Raw genomic sequence first — 17,329 nt, forward strand, 5'->3', positions numbered from 1 at the left:
TCTCCCACTGAGGTCACACAAGGCAGTCCAGCTACAACAACATATCCCACATACAGGGAATAGCTTTTGGGAAAGACCCCATTCCAGTTATTCAGGACCCACATGAAGACCAAGCTGCACATCTGCTACATATGTGCACGAGGCCTAGGTCCAGCCCTGTGTGATCTTTGGTTGGTGGTTCAGTCCCTGAGAGCCCCAAGGGCCCAGGTTAGTTGACTCTGTTGGTCTTCCTTGGAGTTTCTATCCCCTTCATGGCCAGCAATCCTTTGTCCTATTCTTCCATAAGAGTCCCCAGGCTCCATCCACTGTTAGGCTGTGGGTGGCTAGGTGGCTTTAAAAGGTGGGAAGGCAATGAAGTCTGGCATGCCAGCAGAGGCAGGCAGACCCTGGGATTTGAGGCCAGTGTGGTGTACACAGAGAGACCTTATTTGTAAAACAAGGTAGAACCCAAGGCACATGATACTCAGGCTAGAATTATATCTTATTTATTCTGTAGGAGGTTTACATGACTGCCCTGCATCTCCTGACAGCAAGCCTACTATTCATTACTTAAATTCTCACTGGGTCACATGTTATTGAAATAGGAATCCCCTCCTCATCCCTTCTTATCAGCTGTGAAAGCGTGTGCCCTTACATGATCACTGCCAGTTCCTGACTGGGCCGGACCTGGCATGCACTGGATATTTGAAGTGGAGGCCACTTGTCAGCATGGTGATCAAGAAGGTAAACATGAGTGAATCCAGTGTGGGGTTCAAACCTAAGTACAGTTAGGCTTCAGTGCTTAGTGTCGTGTTATACATAATAAATTAGCTTTGTGGAACACAGTTTATAGTCAGGAAATGCAAACAGGTCAACTTTTAATCTCTTTTTATTTGTTAAAATAACGATATCCATATAGACCATATGACGTCACCACAGTGCATTCACTGTCTTTTTCTGTCTTCTGGCACCCAGGATCCTGGCTGGAAAGTTTTGCCAGTGCTGGTGGGAACCACTGAGGGTTCTTCCTTCCCAAAATAGGGGGCAGAGGCATGCCCTTTAATTTGAGTTGCAGTAGGTGAAGGCAAGAGTTCTTCACTGGTTTCTTTACCGAGTTTATCTTTTTCATAAAAATCTTGGCTTTTTATTTTAATTTCTTCTCTGTATTTTTCATTCTTTAGTATTTCCTGCACATAGATATAATTGGGAAACATGATTAAATTTTTAGTTTAAATCAAGATGTTAAGAGATACTATATTACATTTGTAGATAATGAACAGGTTAAGTCTGGAAAGGCTTTTAATTGTATATTTTCTGAAATGTTCCTTATTTTATGTTACAAGAGAAAAAAACTGAGGCAACACAGAAAAATATTTACTACTCAAAAAGTGAAACAACTATTACCTAAGAATCTGCACTATTCCACCAAAAGTTTTCAGGTTTCACAACTGCTTTCTGCCTTAAAGCCAAGCACCCATGCCTACTTTTCCACTGCAGAGCAAGATATGTTTGAGTGTCCGAGAATGCTCCCCATGCCTGTGTCAGGGGAGTTCCCTCCCGGGAATGCTGCTTCACCTTCTAGATTGCCGGTTGAAGCTCCACCTATTTCTTTTCCCCTAGAGTGGTCTAGTGGAGAACGGGAGCTGAGAGTTCAGCATGTCCTAGACTGGAGCGACAGACAGGGGCACGTCCCTGCTGAAGTGTGTCCTCACAGCAGTCAGTCTGCAGGGGCTTCTGCAGTTGGCTCTACCTGGGACCTATACTAAAAATTACAGTGATTCTGTTAGTCTTGTCTTCCACTGAATACAAGTCTGTCACAGGAACATTGTTACGTAGACCGTTCAGAAAAGGCAATTAAATCCTTTCAGGTCCAGGGTAAGAAGGCAGGATAGAAGTTATACTTCACATGACAATGACAGACTAGAGTATAAGGAAACAGGGTGAGCTCCAAGGATAAAGGACGAAGCAGAGAATCAGGCCCAGAGTGCCCATGTTTTAAGATTGGCTCCCTGGAGGGGAGGGGGGAGTGTGAATGAAGTAAACTGGGAGACCAGCAATTACAGTTCCAGGAAAACCCATGATTCTTACAAACTTTAGATCCAGCCCAGGGAGTTAGTCTGAAAGTGACCCCCTCCTCTGCAGCAAACTAGCTCAAAAAGAAATCCATTGCACAGTGCTAGAACATGATGTCGTCAACCAACCATGGTGGTGGCACACAGGTCTGTAAGTTTAGTTTCCTTGAGGTGGAAGCAGGAGAATTTAGAGTTCAAGGTCCTTGCTAGTCTCAGCCAGTGCCTGACCAGTTGGGCTAAGTGAGACCCTATCTCTTAAAAATACAAAACTTCATTCAAAATGGATGGACACAAAACTGGATGAAATGCTGCACAAAGAATTCGGATGGTTGTTTCTAAAAGGAAGAATAATTTCAAAGAGGGTAAAATAGGTTAATGAACAAAGGAGACAACACGGGATATGAATGAGTAAATCATCAGAGCAGTAAAGATTCTGAATTAGAGAAATCATAAGGAAAATGGCTGCTGGGTGGTAACAGTCTAACAATGAAAGTTCACGCTGACTTAAAAAGTGACTGTTTACTCCACTGTGCTAAGAAATAAACACCCAACTTCCACCCATTCTCCTTTTTTAGCTCCTGTACTAGTAGGGACTTAAGCCTAGGCTGCCTGCAAGCCAGGCAGTGCTCTACTTCAGGACTACTTCCCTACCTTATCCCCTTGAAACAGAGAAAGGAGGTGATATAATGTAATCTTCAAATTTCCTACCAAGACGGTATCACATTAATCTGCTTTAAAAAAAAAAAAGTAGAAAAATGTACAAAGCCCATTGGTGGGTGCCCAGCTGTGACTTCTGAAAGATGAGGGATAAAGTGAGGTAATGCCTGTTACCCTGCATTTCTGTCTGGATACACATTATGGACTCCACATAGGCTAGGGCCCCAGCCAAGGATGGCATCTCACTAAGCCCAAGCCATAATGCTGGTTGCCTATGGAGACTAAGGAAGACGGACTACGCTGAGCAGACTATCAAGGTCTAGACTGCACCAGGACCCACTTGAGCGCTCAGAAGGATACCAGCTGTGTAATGGGGGCCTTCACCAAGTCAGCCGGGAAGACTTCTGGCCAAGTCTTATAGCAGAGCGGGAAGATGGGCCACTGCTGGAGCTAGCCCTGGATTAGGAGACATTCAAGTTCTAAGGAACCAAACCGTAGGAGCGCCTGGGCAAACCGTATACTGACTGCTTGGATTAGAAGCAAATGGCCTAAGAGCAGGCTTTGCTTTAGAGCTGTGCTAGTGAATGTGGTAGCCAGATGTTATGTGGATTTAACTTAGTGTAAATAGGATTTAGAAGTCACAAAGTGGGGGCTGGAGAAATGGCTCAGTGGTTAAGAGCACTAGCTGCTCTTCCAGAGGTCCTGAGTTCAAATCCCAGCAACCACATGGTGGCTCACAACCATCTGTAATGAGAACCAATGCCATCTTCTGGTGTGTCTGAAGACATCGACAGTGTACTTATATATAATAAATAAATAAATCTTTAAAAAAAAAAGTCACAAAGTATTTAACAGCCTATAGAGTGGCTACCATACCGGAAAAGACAGATACAAAGTCTCCATCACTACAGAATCTCTTATAGGAGTATACTATTCTAGACAGTGTCTAGTAGAACTTAAAAAGAATAATCCTCCAGGATTCTGAGATGATTCACCTGTCAATTAACAGCCCTTCAGTACAAACCCCAGTAAAAGGAAAGACAACAAGACCCACAGGTTAAACAAAGGAATACCTTAGCGGTCACCATGCAAGCAGGAAGAGAAAGTGCGATTTAAATGTAGCCCACAGTTATAGACCTTGAAATGATGGACCCAACAAATATGGATGCCATTACAGTCACATAAAAATGTTCAGCTGTAAAGGCCAAAGGAGGAAAGGCAGGAAACAGAGACCAAGATAAAAACTAGGGGAGAAATGTACATGCCAAGAAAACTTGAGTGCAGTTTAGCAGCAGATTGGACACAGTCTGAGAGCTACAAACTGAAACGAAGGATTAGAAAAGCTTACAAAATAGAGCCTCAGTGAGGTGGGGACGTAACAAGTTGTTCATTCCGCGCACACACACAAGGGAAATAATGATCAAAAGTACCCAAAGGGGATACAAATACAAACTTACATATTCAGGAAGCTCAACAGACCCTAATTGGGATGATCACACACCAAAATCAAACTGCTAAAAACTGATGAGAAGGGGGACCCTTTAGAGGAAAGGGAAAATGGATGTGAGAACCACTGAGTTCTCTCAGAAATCGTGGGTGTGCTAAGACAAGAGAACAGCTTTAAAGTGCTCAAGTAAGAAGACCAGACAGAATTCCCTATCCTGTTAAACTGTTCTCCAATAATGGTATAGAAGAAACAAACATTTCCAGACAAACAGAAGCTTGACTGATCTCAGGCAAATCTGAAGATGAGAAACATTAGAGGAAATACTTTGACAAGTAGAAAGTCCTACATATTGAAATCTGACCCCATACAGTAAGATGAGGCCCACAGGGAAGGGTCAGAATGAAGGACTTCACTACACAAAAACTCAGGGTTTCTGGACACACTGCTAGGGGTTGGGTATTCTGCAACTTTGCCCATTCCTTTCAAGTTCTCGGAAAATATGAAGACCATCAGAACCCTGTCCACTGATGTTGCTACCACAGCAACTCTAGCTTTGCAGACCTAGTGCAGGACAGTGCACCCTGGAAGGAAGGACAGCTAATCCCATATGCAGCCCTCAGACTACCAGAGCTCTGTGTGCATTACTTAGTGCCTCAATAACCAACAAGAAGCAAGTAACTTTAGGGAGGATGGCTGTTTCAGCTCACAGAATGAGGGGATTCAGTCTGTCAGGGTAGGGAAGCTATGGCTGCAGGAGCGTGGATATGAGAGTGTACAGCTGGGAAGCCTTGAGTTTTTCACATTTTAGCAGGACAGGAAGTAGAGAGCAGTCAGGAAGCTGGGCTTCACTATCAAGCACATTCCTAGCAACTTATTTCCACCTCCGTCCACACACCTGTTCTTCCGGGTGACGGTACCAGCTAGGGACCTAGTGTTCGGGTATGCACATTCTCCATTACCACTTTAAGCCTACCCTGTTTCCATCCAAGGGAAAGCACCTGCCTATCAAGACCAGCATGCACTACATCATTTTCTGCGTCCCCACACATGGGATTTTGAGTAGCATATCAAGAATGGTCTTTTGATTCAGTCTGAAGCCAAGTCATGGAATCAACCATGAATCACGAGCAGGAGAGTCAACCCCATTCTGGGAGGGTGACATGAAGTCCCATGGAGTGAACAGCTGAAGAATATTACTCCCTCCCAAGCTCATGAAGAAAGCACACTGAACTCAGTCAGCATCTGTACGCTAAGCTGTTCCTTAAGCGCGTTTATGAGTGACCAGTGTCTGTGATAACTCTCATTTGAACAGGCCGCAGGACTTATGCCCATGCAGCCAACACACTAGTTTGTTCTAGAGCCTTGTTTTGGTGAGAGCTGACAGACTCATCACTGTTACCTATTGTTTGAATTTATAGGTTATTTTATATGTCAAAACTGTGACCTTAAATGTCATTGTGGAGGATGAGGTACAATAGCAAAAGGGAACAAACAGCCTGAATGCCTTCAAAACGCTCGCCACATACGGAGAAGACGGCTTGTTTTCTGGTGTGATTCCTTAATGCGAACTCAAGCTCCCCGAAGGTGGTCAAGTCCTCTGTAACGCCATTACTTGCTAAGAGTCCTTTGGGTAGCTGTATTCAACGGTGTAAATTGATACATGAATCATGATGCCAGAAAGCTTTTAAAGTTTTTTTTTTTTAAGGCTTAAATATGCACGCTACTAATATGCTGACATATAGCACAGTCACAGACATTAGGCATGATATAATCAGGAGGGTTATCTCTCTTTATCAGTGTTTTATGTGAGATTATAATAGAGAGGCATTTTTACGATGGTGAGGAATCAGCTCTACCATATAGTTATGGCTGTAGGAAATCTTAAGTGAAAGAGATAGAAATGTAGACGATAAAAGGAGGTAAAGCGAATGGCAGAATAGAGAAAAGGTCCCTGTAATAGTGTATCCTGAGAGAGAAGGAAACCCAGGCAGCGTAAAGCTGAGCCTTGGACAGAACTCTAAATCTGAGAGAGAAGGGAGAGCTGGTACATGCTCCCTGAGGAAGCTGCCATGGATGGATCAAAGCTTCGATGACTCGATGGGTTCTGGGGACAAGGACAGGCCAAGAAATACCTGAGCAAGTCCTAAAGATTAACCAGAATCTTCCATCTCAAGTTCTTCTGTCTCTGAGGCTGCCACTAGAATAGTGTGCAAATGAACGATTCTGAGTCTGCGCTAGTAAGGGCAGCCGAGTATGTAAGTGAGGTCTTGGTCCTCAGCTACAGCATCGAGGAGCACTGTTAGCAGTGAACCTAGCAACAGTGCAGCCCTCACAGCAGCGTGAGCCACTGGACTTCCTTACATTTTGTGTTGTGATGCATGCATGATCAGAATAGATGGCTGTCTCCATTATGTTATTTGAGATCCCACCCCTGCTCAGTGTTTATTTTTAAAATAATAAACCACAGCAACAGAGCCTTAGTCTATCAAGAAGCCCTTCTGTAATGCTTTCATGTATATGTCTGTGTGATGCCGACGATATGATGTTCGTGTCCAATTTAAAAGGTTCCACAATAACGGCCTTCAAAGTCACTGTTATGATTCTGAGGGGAGGGATTGTGGGACTGAACCAGGGCCTCTTACAGGATAAGCATGCACTCTGCCACTGGGTCACACCCTCAGCCATGTCCTTTTCACATGGAGAGGATGGTTGAGGACACAGTCTTTCATTAGCTGTTATCACATTTGCTTTCAAATTCCTAGAAATCTAATCAGGAAAAAAAAAGCCAAGACAGGTTAAAGACTCTCGTCCATTTCATGTCAGAGCCTGATTTTAAGTGCAAGCTCCCATTCCTGAGGTATATGTAGCTACCAGTACTTGACACTTCTATGTACACAAGTATGTTAAATGTAGGTTCAAAAAACATGCTGAAAAATCAAAATACAGTTTAAATAAATTCAACGGCATTTCATTGTTAGAAAAGTTTTTATGTACAAACAAGTAAGCCTTAGAAGTCAGCCAGATTCAGGCACATACCATTCTTATATTTCTCTATAGGAACAAAACTGTTTTTGTTGTTGAATTTTATGAAGTTCAAATTATACTACAGATAGAAAATGAGAATGGGAATTTTTAAAATGTTAGCACTTAAAGTTAAAATACATATAATACAGTAATTGGCACTATATATATAGGAGAACATGTAAGATAAAAATATAAGGGAAATTTTGGTCTCATAGAAAGACATAATTCTAAAATGCTTACATTACTAAGTATATGCTCTAAAATTTATGTACATTTTAATCTCTTATCAGACACACACCACAGACAGGATAAGCCTAATTGTACTAGTTCCACTAGTTCCATTTCATGAGTTAAACTATACTTGCGGAGGAATAACTTAGGATTTAATCAATAGGTTAAAAGTGAAATTTGGCCAGCAGTATGTTTGTGAATGCCACACTACAGATAACCACAAAGATGGGAGTGTGTCACACTACTAATATACCTCAGAGATCCACATCTCAGCATCCTACAGTGGGAACTTGAAGCTGAATATGTACATTGTGCGTGTGTGTGGAGGCTGGGATTGAACTCATGGCCTCTACCACTACCACAGTGCTATAGCCCACCTCCTTTTTTACATCAATTTTGTAACACGGGGAGACAAACTTAATCCTACCAAACGCACTGTTGTTGAAGTGTGAAAATGCCCCTCAGTTGCTCAAACTACCTTCTTGGTTGTACAAGGTGAACTGTTGGGATGAAACAGTGAGTTACTAGATCACCCCCTTTTCAGTCTAGAAAAGAAAGAAAAGGGGGAGGTGCCTAGGTCCCCCTAAGGTATTCTGTGTTCAGACCCAAGGAGAGGGCTGATTTGTTAACCAGTGATGGATTGGTCTTGCTCAGCTAGGATGACCCAGAAGGGTGAGTAAGTAGGCTCCAGCACTCAGGTCAGAATGCTAGCACAAGGACATCTCTGCATAACAGCCAGGGGAGGTATGCTCCAGCACATGCTGCTCCACTGTGTGTTCTTGCCAGTCACTTCTGCACCTCTGCCAAATCAATGTCACAGTTAATTTATGCACTTTCAAATCCACTGCAAACATCCTCTGATCAGTTACAGCAATGAAAATACACACCGAGTTTTTTGTTTTGACATGCTTTCTTGAACTCTCCCTTCTGTCATTTTCCCCCAAAGTGTCTCTAATTACAAGAAGTTAATCTCACTGGTTCTTGTTATTGGAGGGGACAATTGTAAGGTTTGTTTATATTCTTTGCTGGTTAGGAATTTCTGGCACTGAGTTTTCTGTCTTTGAACTTGAGCCAGATTAATAATTAAATCTTGAAATGTCACAAAAACGAACTAATCACAGAGCTTAAGTCATTAATAGTTTTGTGCTGGTATTTCCTTGAATAAAAGAAATGAACTTCCCCATGAATACATTCAAAAAACCTGAGCATAAAGACACCATTATTTAATAGAAAAACGTAGTAGTTAAACACTAATAGAAAATAATTAAAGATACTTAGCTTTAGTCCTATTTAATTGAACTACTTTGGTAGGAGACAAAGAAAACGTTGCTCTCTTATGTGAAGGGAGGCAGGGATTAAAAATCTTCGGAAGACAAGACAATGTTGGAACTCCGTGGCTTTCTTCCTAGAAAGGCAGTGACATGGCAGAGAAGCAAAAGCCAGGAGAACAGGAGTCCACGGTGAGTGGCTGCTAACATTTACTGACTCATCTGCTGGCTGCTGGAGATGGAAGATGAATGGGGCAAGCGATGCACAGAGCTTGAGAAGCCACATACATGAAGGCTGTCCTAGAGAAACAAAAGGGTCACACGTGGACTCCTGAGGACTTGATGCAGGAACAACACAGACTGTGACGCTAAAGAGACATTGACCCCTGTACTCTCTATTCTTCCATGCTTTCAATTAAAACCAAGCATCAAGGTTATGTTCTTGTAACTGTCCTTGTGTGAGAATGAGTCTCCCCTCATGGTGGACCCTGCAGTAATTCTGACTGAGGTGGCATCAAGAGCTGAAAGCTCTGTAAGCACCAATGGCTGTGTGGTGGCTAAAGCCTAGACCCTATTGTCCCATTCGGCTATTCACTGGTTCATTCGTGTGAACCACATGCACAGAGCAGAGCTAAAGGACACAATGTCCACCCAGTGCTCAACAAGCAAGAATCTTAGTGAGAAAGACAAGGACAAATGTATACAAGAAGGATGTCTGGGACATGCAGAAGAAAAGGCCGTCTGAATATTAGTCTCGTTGCAGGAACCAGAGGTTGGAAATAATTTTTTGGAGAAGACGATATTTGAGTGTTGACCAGTTTGCAGAAATTAATCAGAGAACCGAGAGGAAGTGCACACTGTAGGAGAGGTGTGCGCATGCTCACAGGGCTGAGGAGGAAAGCAGGGCAGTGCTCATGATACTGAAGTGGAGTCAGAGAGAACACAGGACTCAGAACATGCTCTCCTTAATACACTCTCAGGACTTTAAGGTTTTATTCTGAAGACATCAGTAAAGCACTTCAGCCTTCGACGCCAAGAGCAGGATTTCAGAGGAAAAAATACAGATTTTTTTTTAAAGGTAAATTTGAATTTCAGATAAACAAACAATGGCTTAGTATTTATGACCTATATACTGCATGGGACAAACTTACACTTAAAATCAGTTGTTTATTTAAAATTAATGTTTAATGGGCCACACTATATGTCTATTTGCTTAATATGCAATCATGAATACAGGGTTTCCACATTTACTTGTTTTTTAAAGTAAGACTATGGCAACTGTGTACACTGGACTGAAAGGTGAGAGGGGGAAGGGCAGGCATATTAGAGCAGAGAGATGAAATAGGTGTCACCACAGAGATGCAGGGAAGAAGTCATCAGTCCAGAAACCGCACAGCGGTAGCGAGGCAGAGAAGCGGCTGTGTATGAGCTCTGGTTATGGAGTGTGGGAGGGAAGGGCTAGCAGAACCACTTGCCTTTTTAAAGAATGGCTGCAAAGTATGTCATTAGCCATGGCTGGAGAGACAAAAGGCCACATGCCAGTCCTTAGCACTGGGAAACGTGAGATTGAGGCTGAGGTGAGATAAAAATTGAGAAAAAGAGGTATGTGTGTGCATGTGTGTGTGTGTATGTTACACAGTATATACACCCAATGAGACATCTGCAAAACATTCCGGTTCTTTTGTCAAACTTTCAGCTCTGTGGCCAAACCTCCAAACAGTCTGGCCTCCAGTGTTTCAGGGCTCAGCATAGGGCTCTCGTTTCTATACTCTATTCACGGATAATTGGTTTTTGTGCTGCAAGTTTAAACACTAGCTCCATAATGCTGAACAATCTCAGATTTATAGTTTTACCCTTGACAGTTTCCGAAGATCTAAACATTCTAAGTCAAACTAGCCCATTAGACTTGACTGCTTGCTACACAGTTTCACTCAAACAGTCCAAGGACCACAGAGGTTCTGAGGGCTGGCTTAAGGTCACGTGACTAACCTGTACCTGAAGTAGGGATCTGCTTCCCCCTGCCACTGCCTGGTGCAGTTCACAAGCCACTCACAAGACTCTCACAGAGTTGGGGCCACTGCAGTTCTGTCTACCTGTTCTCCCTGACGCCTGGCAGCTTTGTCTTGTGGCCTCTCATCCCCCTCCTCATCTGCTAAACTACAGGCTCGCTCCAAGGCAACAACTGCCAGCCCTGAAAGTTAATTATCATTCTTAGAGTAGGTTTTGTCACAGTCAGATGCATACTAGTGGGCGGGATGGGATGAAGAGGTGGTGGAGGGAGGAAACGTTAGAGGAGGAGGGGCTAGCGGAGTGGGAACTGTAAGTGTGGTGGCATGGAGCAGTGCTCAGCATAGGTCAGCTTGGCTCCCCTGACATCACTGTGTCCCCTTCCCCATACCTATGCAGCATCAAATCCTATCAGCTCTTCCCACTGCACCTGAACTCTGAAGCTGTCACCACCTCTCTTGCCAGCAGCATTTCTTGCTTAGACTAAAGGCACTTCCTAACATGATTCCGTGGTCCACATGGCCAATGGTGTGGCTCTTCATGCCAGTTTTCACTAACAAACCTTTCTTGGGTTATTAGAAGTTATGTCCGATCTGCATGTGGCAGATATAGGAGGCTCATGAGATCCTTCCCAGCTGCAGGGCGAGCTGTGACAAGACAACTCACACCTGTCCACAATGCTATCACTGCTATCACGGGCTGCAGTAACCGAGGGCTACCTTGCTAATGCTTTAAGGGTAGCCTATCCAGTGAAAAAGACAGGCAGGGGCATAAAGCCAGGGCACACCAATCAGACGGGCAGTACAAATGTGCTGAGGACCCCCACGAGCTTGTCAGAGCTTTGCTGGGCCTGTTAGTGTTTGACTTTGTTCTCTGTCTTCTTCCTCCCACAATGATGTCTACTAGACACCTACTGCAACTTCACCTCAGCCCTGCAGCCTACGAGGGTCAGGAGATCTGACTTCTCTCTTCTCCAGTCATGCTCCTCTCACATATGCTCCAGCCCCACTGGCTGCGTCTGTGGTCTTCAGACATTTTCCCCATCACTGGGCCCCTTTTCTGCCTGGGAGGCTTTTATTTAAAAACCAAAACAAACCAAACAGACAAACACCTGTCCACAATGCTATCACAGGCTGCAGTAACCAAGGGCTACTTCGCTAATGCTTTAAGGGTAGCCTATCCCATTAGTTTTGTGGACAGGTTGATATACTTTCTGCTCTTTTCATAAAACAGGTAAATTATTTATGTGGCCAACCTTCAGCCATCATTCCCATCCGTTTCTTGTCAATCTACTCATTTGAAACTCTTTCATGGCACTAAATCCATATTGCTATGTTTTTTGTCGTCTTCTTTTAGTCTCTGGGACTCCCTGGTGTGGCCATACCATTGCTCTTGTCTGATAACTGAATAGATTTCTAGAAGTTGGGTTGCCAAGGCAGAAGGCAGATGCAGAAGTAGTTTGGTTGCCATAGGCAATGAGTTTCTGTCAGTTCATTTTGGCTCTTTCCCCTCGGTCCCCCACACAGTGCCTAGAACAGGGCCTAGTATATAAGGTGTAGTCAGCACGTACTTGCTGAATGAATAAATTTGGCTCCACATACTCCACTGTATCACAGAAGCAAAGCTAAATTTAAACACGTAACAATTAAGAATAAATGGTATTTCATCATTAATAAAATAAGTTAGGATTCTAAATAATTTTACAGGCCTTTTCTTCATAGTGAAAAAAATGCCATAAATTCTTGAAAACTGAAAAAGGATATTTATACTCTTAGGAATTTATATTAGTTTTTAAAAATAAATGTGGCAAAGATGATGCTTTTGAAACTGGGAAAAATGTATCTTTGTGTATCTTCACTTGTCAATCATTAAGCATTCGGCTTTGAATATATCACTACTCAAATACAGAGTCCCTAAGTTAGGTTAAAGAAAGTTTAATAATCAGCCAACTTTTTAGACTCCCAATACTTTTGCCCCCAGAGAAGTAATCATAATGGTTATATTCCCTACCTAGTGCACACTTATCCAGGGCAGCACATGTGCAGTAACAACATAAGTGTGACAGATCCCAATGACCAACACAAGCAGGACACCAGGTACCTGACAGCTCAGATGCCCTACTGACGTTTCTAAGAGAGGCAGAGGATGGTCAGAAAGCAGGTGGTGGATGACTCAGTCATGTAACGTGGAAATCGTGACAACTCCCCCTACCCACATTCCCTGTCAAATAGACAAAGCATTTTCCTTCCTGGGCTAGGACTGGAGAAGAAAGGAGTAAGAAGTGGCTGGGTAGAGGGAAAACAGGGGCAGGTCAGAGACAGTGACCTGGGATTACCTAGAGGCAGAGCTGTCAAAGAGGCAAACATTACACAAGTTTAGCAGTGGCACCTGCCTTGGGCAAGGTGACTGGTGCTGGCAGCCAGGCAGTTGGAGCTCCCTGAAGCAACTGTGCTGGGAGGGAAGTGGAATTCTCCGAAGGTCAGCATCTGATGAAACGGTCTGAAATGAGACCGTGGGAGGGACGGAGGAAGAATAGAAGGAACCACGGTGACAGCTCTTCTCCTAAGAGGAATGGAGAGAGCTCATACATTAATTAGGGCACAGTGGCCTCTGAAGGTCAGGCAACCAAGTGCAAGCTCAAACAGGTATCAGTGGAGTTGAGCTTCTTTTAGGATTGGTGCCAGGACTAAAAGAGGCTCAGGGATGATGTCCCTGATGCCCCATTGATGGGACTAGAAGACGAAACAACAAAGTCAGGTGAGAATTCTCACGGGAGATGTGGGAGGGAATCCAAACAGTTGTTGGGAACCTGGGGAGGTGGCTCAGTGGCTAAGACTCTTGTCACACAAGTGTGGTGATCCAAGCTTTATCCCTGGAACCTACGTAAACGTAGAAAGAGAACTAATCCCACAAAGCCATCATCTGCCCTCCACACTCATTAGGTCAATGTGTGCATGCACACGCACGCATGCGCGAGCGCACGCACGCACACACACACGCACACACACACGCACACACACACACACACACACACGAGCAGAAGAGAAGAAACAATGCAAACGAGGCATTGGATATCTGGAGCACATCTGGAGCACATACTCTGAGCCAGGACTGTTCTAGATGCTACAGATGTAGCAGGTCTAGACCACAAAACCTGTTCTTGAGGCTTGGACTCTAGTAGGAAGACACAAACTAGACAGGCAAACCACAGCTAAGACTGAATGTAAGCAGGTGACTGCAGTTGCTATGTCCTGATTCAATCAGCCAGCCTGCCCTTTGCCACCTAAGAAACTGGAAACAAAACAGCAAGACAGTGCGTGCAAATAAGTAAATTAGAACTCTGCAGAAAGTCCTTTTGTTTTCTCATAAGGAAAACTACTTTGCTTTTTCTCTACAAAATACTTCTAAAACAAATACAGGAATCTCAACAAACAGAAATTCATGAAGCAGAAAACAAACATCTTACACTTTTATTTGCACTGCTACATACTTTCTCTTCATTGGCTTTATATACTGCAAAATGAATACGATGTGTCTCAGTTACAAACACACTTGTCAATATAGATAAAACATACACAGTGCATACTGGCTCATAACTTTTCAGTTAATGTTCTTCAGATGTGTGTGTGTCCACAGACAGGGGATACTATCCTTCTCCCTGGTTACTTAGTAGCTAACAAACCACTGTGTAGAGGAATGTGATGGATTGTGGTGCATGTTTAGAAAACTTCATATTTTATAAATACTCCATCTCCATGTGAATTTGAGCTCATTTGCCATTCACTTCTTGGTATACCTTCTCAGGACCAGAAATTCTAGATCAGAAAGGCTTTGATGGTATTTGGAAAACGTGTATGTAGCACTAACATATCTTTGTGTATGAATGAGCGCACATTTCCCCATAGTTTTGTCAACTTAAAAAAAAAAAAAAAGCGTTCATGTCCTCCCTAGGTGTTTGGTTTACTTCTTTTCTGTCCTCAGGACTTCAATGTTAACCACAGGAAGCCTGAGATGCCTTGGGCTGTCTCACTGCTCTCACCTGCTGTGTGTGGTTCTGGGTGAGACGGCTGCACATCCTTCAGCTCCCAGCCTCGCTTTCACCTCTCCAGAATGATTCTCCAGGATTTTGCCCCACATTAAGCAGGCTGTGCCTGTTGTTTTTCTCTAACTTCTCCCTTTCTCAGAGTGCTTTTCACACTTACAGAGATCCACTTCGGACACACATTAAAGGTGACTTTCCTAAGTACAAGCTCTGAGGTAACCCTGATGCCGTCAGGGTTCATCAACCTCCCTCCTGTCTGTCAACATCTGGCAGAGAACAGGCACTGAGGTATTTGGGGAGCAGGTTTTAGCTTCCTTTCCCGGAGCTTACTGTTAGTTCCAATATTCTCAAAGGCAGCTGGATTAACCCTTCTCTTGAAAAGGTGCTCAGGAGGAGGATGGCAATCTCTCTTCCTCCAAGACTAGTAAGCTCTGACGCTGTTGGGCTAGACCATCCATGGGCTCTGCAGTGGGGCTTGGTGGCCTACTGTAATACTGGGCCGGAGAGGCTGTGCACGGTCTGGTTTAACTGTAGTGTGGCTTTCACGATATCTGAGAGGGCATCAGAGTCTGGTATGTCAAAAAGCTTGTTGGCTGCAAGATCTAGTATTACCTTTCCTCTGAAAACGAATATATACCACCCAATAACTTTGGAGTAAAGGGAGGAATGTAACGTCAGAACACTCAACAAGTCAGGATCCATAAGGGAGTTGTGACTGAATTTCTATTGCCAACTACTCCACGGTGACAATCATCCCCTTACTTAAAGTAAAGTGGCATTTCCTGTGAGGACTTGAGTGTGAACTTCGGCAACAGTGATGGTCAGTTCCTGACCACGAGTCAGGTACTTAGGACAAGACCGTATCAGAGCAGGCAGCATGCCTTGCCACTTGCTCGGGACAAGTTCATTTCATAGGTTACTTCCTTATTTTCATGCCGGGACCGAAAGGCCCAGATAATTATCTGGCTCATTCCACATGATACAGAAAGAAAGCAGACTCCTCTAACTAGTCCTCAGACTTCCCTACTGGGGCTGCTGGCCAAGAGCACTCCACCCAATGGAGGAAGTGTCTGAGTGTGTGAGTGTGTGTATGTGTGTGTGTGTGTGTGTGTGTGTGTGTGTGTGTGTGTGTGTGAGAGAGAGAGAGAGAGAGAGAGAGAGAGAGAGAGAGAGAGAGAGAGAGAAACTGGGCTCATTCCTTCCTTTTATTCTTTTATTCTAGGTATCTTATAAATGTGTGGGAATTAGCAAAGCTCTTAAAATTAAATTAAATTAAATTAAATTTAATTTAATTAAAAATTTTCTAATACATATAGGTAACACTTGATATGAGAAAGCCTTTAGGTTGAACAAAACTGGGTTGAGTGTAGCTTAATAGCATCTACATTTTATGTTTAAGCTCTCTCTGTCTCTCTGTGCCTCACTCCCTGTCCCTGTCCCTGTCTCTCTGTGCCTCCCTCCCTCTAACTCTCCTCTCCTCCCTCCCTCCCTCTGAACCCCCCCCACCCCCCATATTGCTATGGAAAGGCTGGCCTTAGATTCCTGGCTTGCTTTTTAAGAGGCAACAATAATGTTTCCTTAGGCAAATCCATGTTACTACTACCCAGTAAATATATCACTGAACTCATTACCTGTAAATATTTTGCCAATACACAAATGAATTTTGTTAACATGTATTGCACCAATGTGATAATGTCACAGCATTAAAAAAACTATAGAATTCAAATGACTATAAACGACAGCATATATAAACAGCATAAATGTGGCAAAAGCATCCAACTAGCAGTGAGAATGCAGAACTCCCTCTGCTAAGATGTCATTATCGAGGCTATTTCAGACAAACACTCATACGTGTTTGTGTTTTTATGATGAATTGCCATGTAATTTGGTGCAAGCTGATAATGCAATTAGTCTGATTTTGTGGGGGGAGACAATTACTGAAACCTTGTGCTTATCAGTCCCGGAGAAAACATACCTTCTTCCTGTCTGAAAAAAGAAAGACTGTCAAAATACACAATTATAGAAAAGCTAGAAATAGATGGGGAGAAGACAGGGCCTGTCATAAAAACTTCACTTCCCTTCTGAACATTTCACCCTATATCCAATTGTGCAATTCAGAAAACACTGCATTTCTACTGGTATATGTCAAGAAGAACTTTATAAATTAAAGATGAAAAGCATCATTTAAAACCTTTATTCTCTAAGTACAAGTGAAATAAAAATATCTTAATAAAAAGATAAACTGTGTAAACCTAAATGATGGCATCTGCTTTAAACAAAAAGCACTATTTTCATTTTACCACTAGAAATCACACACACACACACACACACACACACACACACACACACACAAACTCACACTCATACTCACACACAACTTTAAAAATGAGAGTCAACCTTGAGCTGACCACCAAGGGTCTGGCGACCTGTAGCGTAAGTCTTCTCCCTGACACCTTTTATGGCAGGATAAGCTAAGGTGCAGAAGTCGCTCACACATCTTGATGGTAACCTACAGCCCTCTCATTGGACTTGACAAGAGGAAAACCATGCTTGGCACTGGAAACCTAACCGACAACCCAGGGCTAGTGATGTCATGGGTTTT

The 17,329-nt window shown here is 43.3% G+C and overlaps 1 protein-coding gene across 4 annotated transcripts in view; it reads right to left on the bottom strand.

The window, feature by feature from the left end:
• Positions 1-850: 850 nt before the first annotated feature.
• The window catches only part of Ndufaf2 (NADH:ubiquinone oxidoreductase complex assembly factor 2), a 111,755-nt gene continuing 95,276 nt past the window's right edge, over positions 851-17,329 (bottom strand). For 3 of the 4 annotated variants that reach the window (XM_039103504.2, NM_001399052.1, XM_039103501.2), the window contains one exon: positions 851-1,166. In XM_039103504.2, coding sequence (XP_038959432.1) covers positions 1,150-1,166 — 17 coding nt within the window. In that variant the 3' untranslated portion in view covers positions 851-1,149. Of the gene's footprint in view, positions 1,167-1,554; positions 8,979-17,329 lie in introns of all 4 variants that reach the window. The other variant, XR_005500620.2, reaches the window with a different exon arrangement.

Source organism: Rattus norvegicus, chromosome 2 (genome assembly GCF_036323735.1).
Source record: "Rattus norvegicus strain BN/NHsdMcwi chromosome 2, GRCr8, whole genome shotgun sequence".
NCBI classification, from domain to species: domain Eukaryota; kingdom Metazoa; phylum Chordata; class Mammalia; order Rodentia; family Muridae; genus Rattus; species Rattus norvegicus.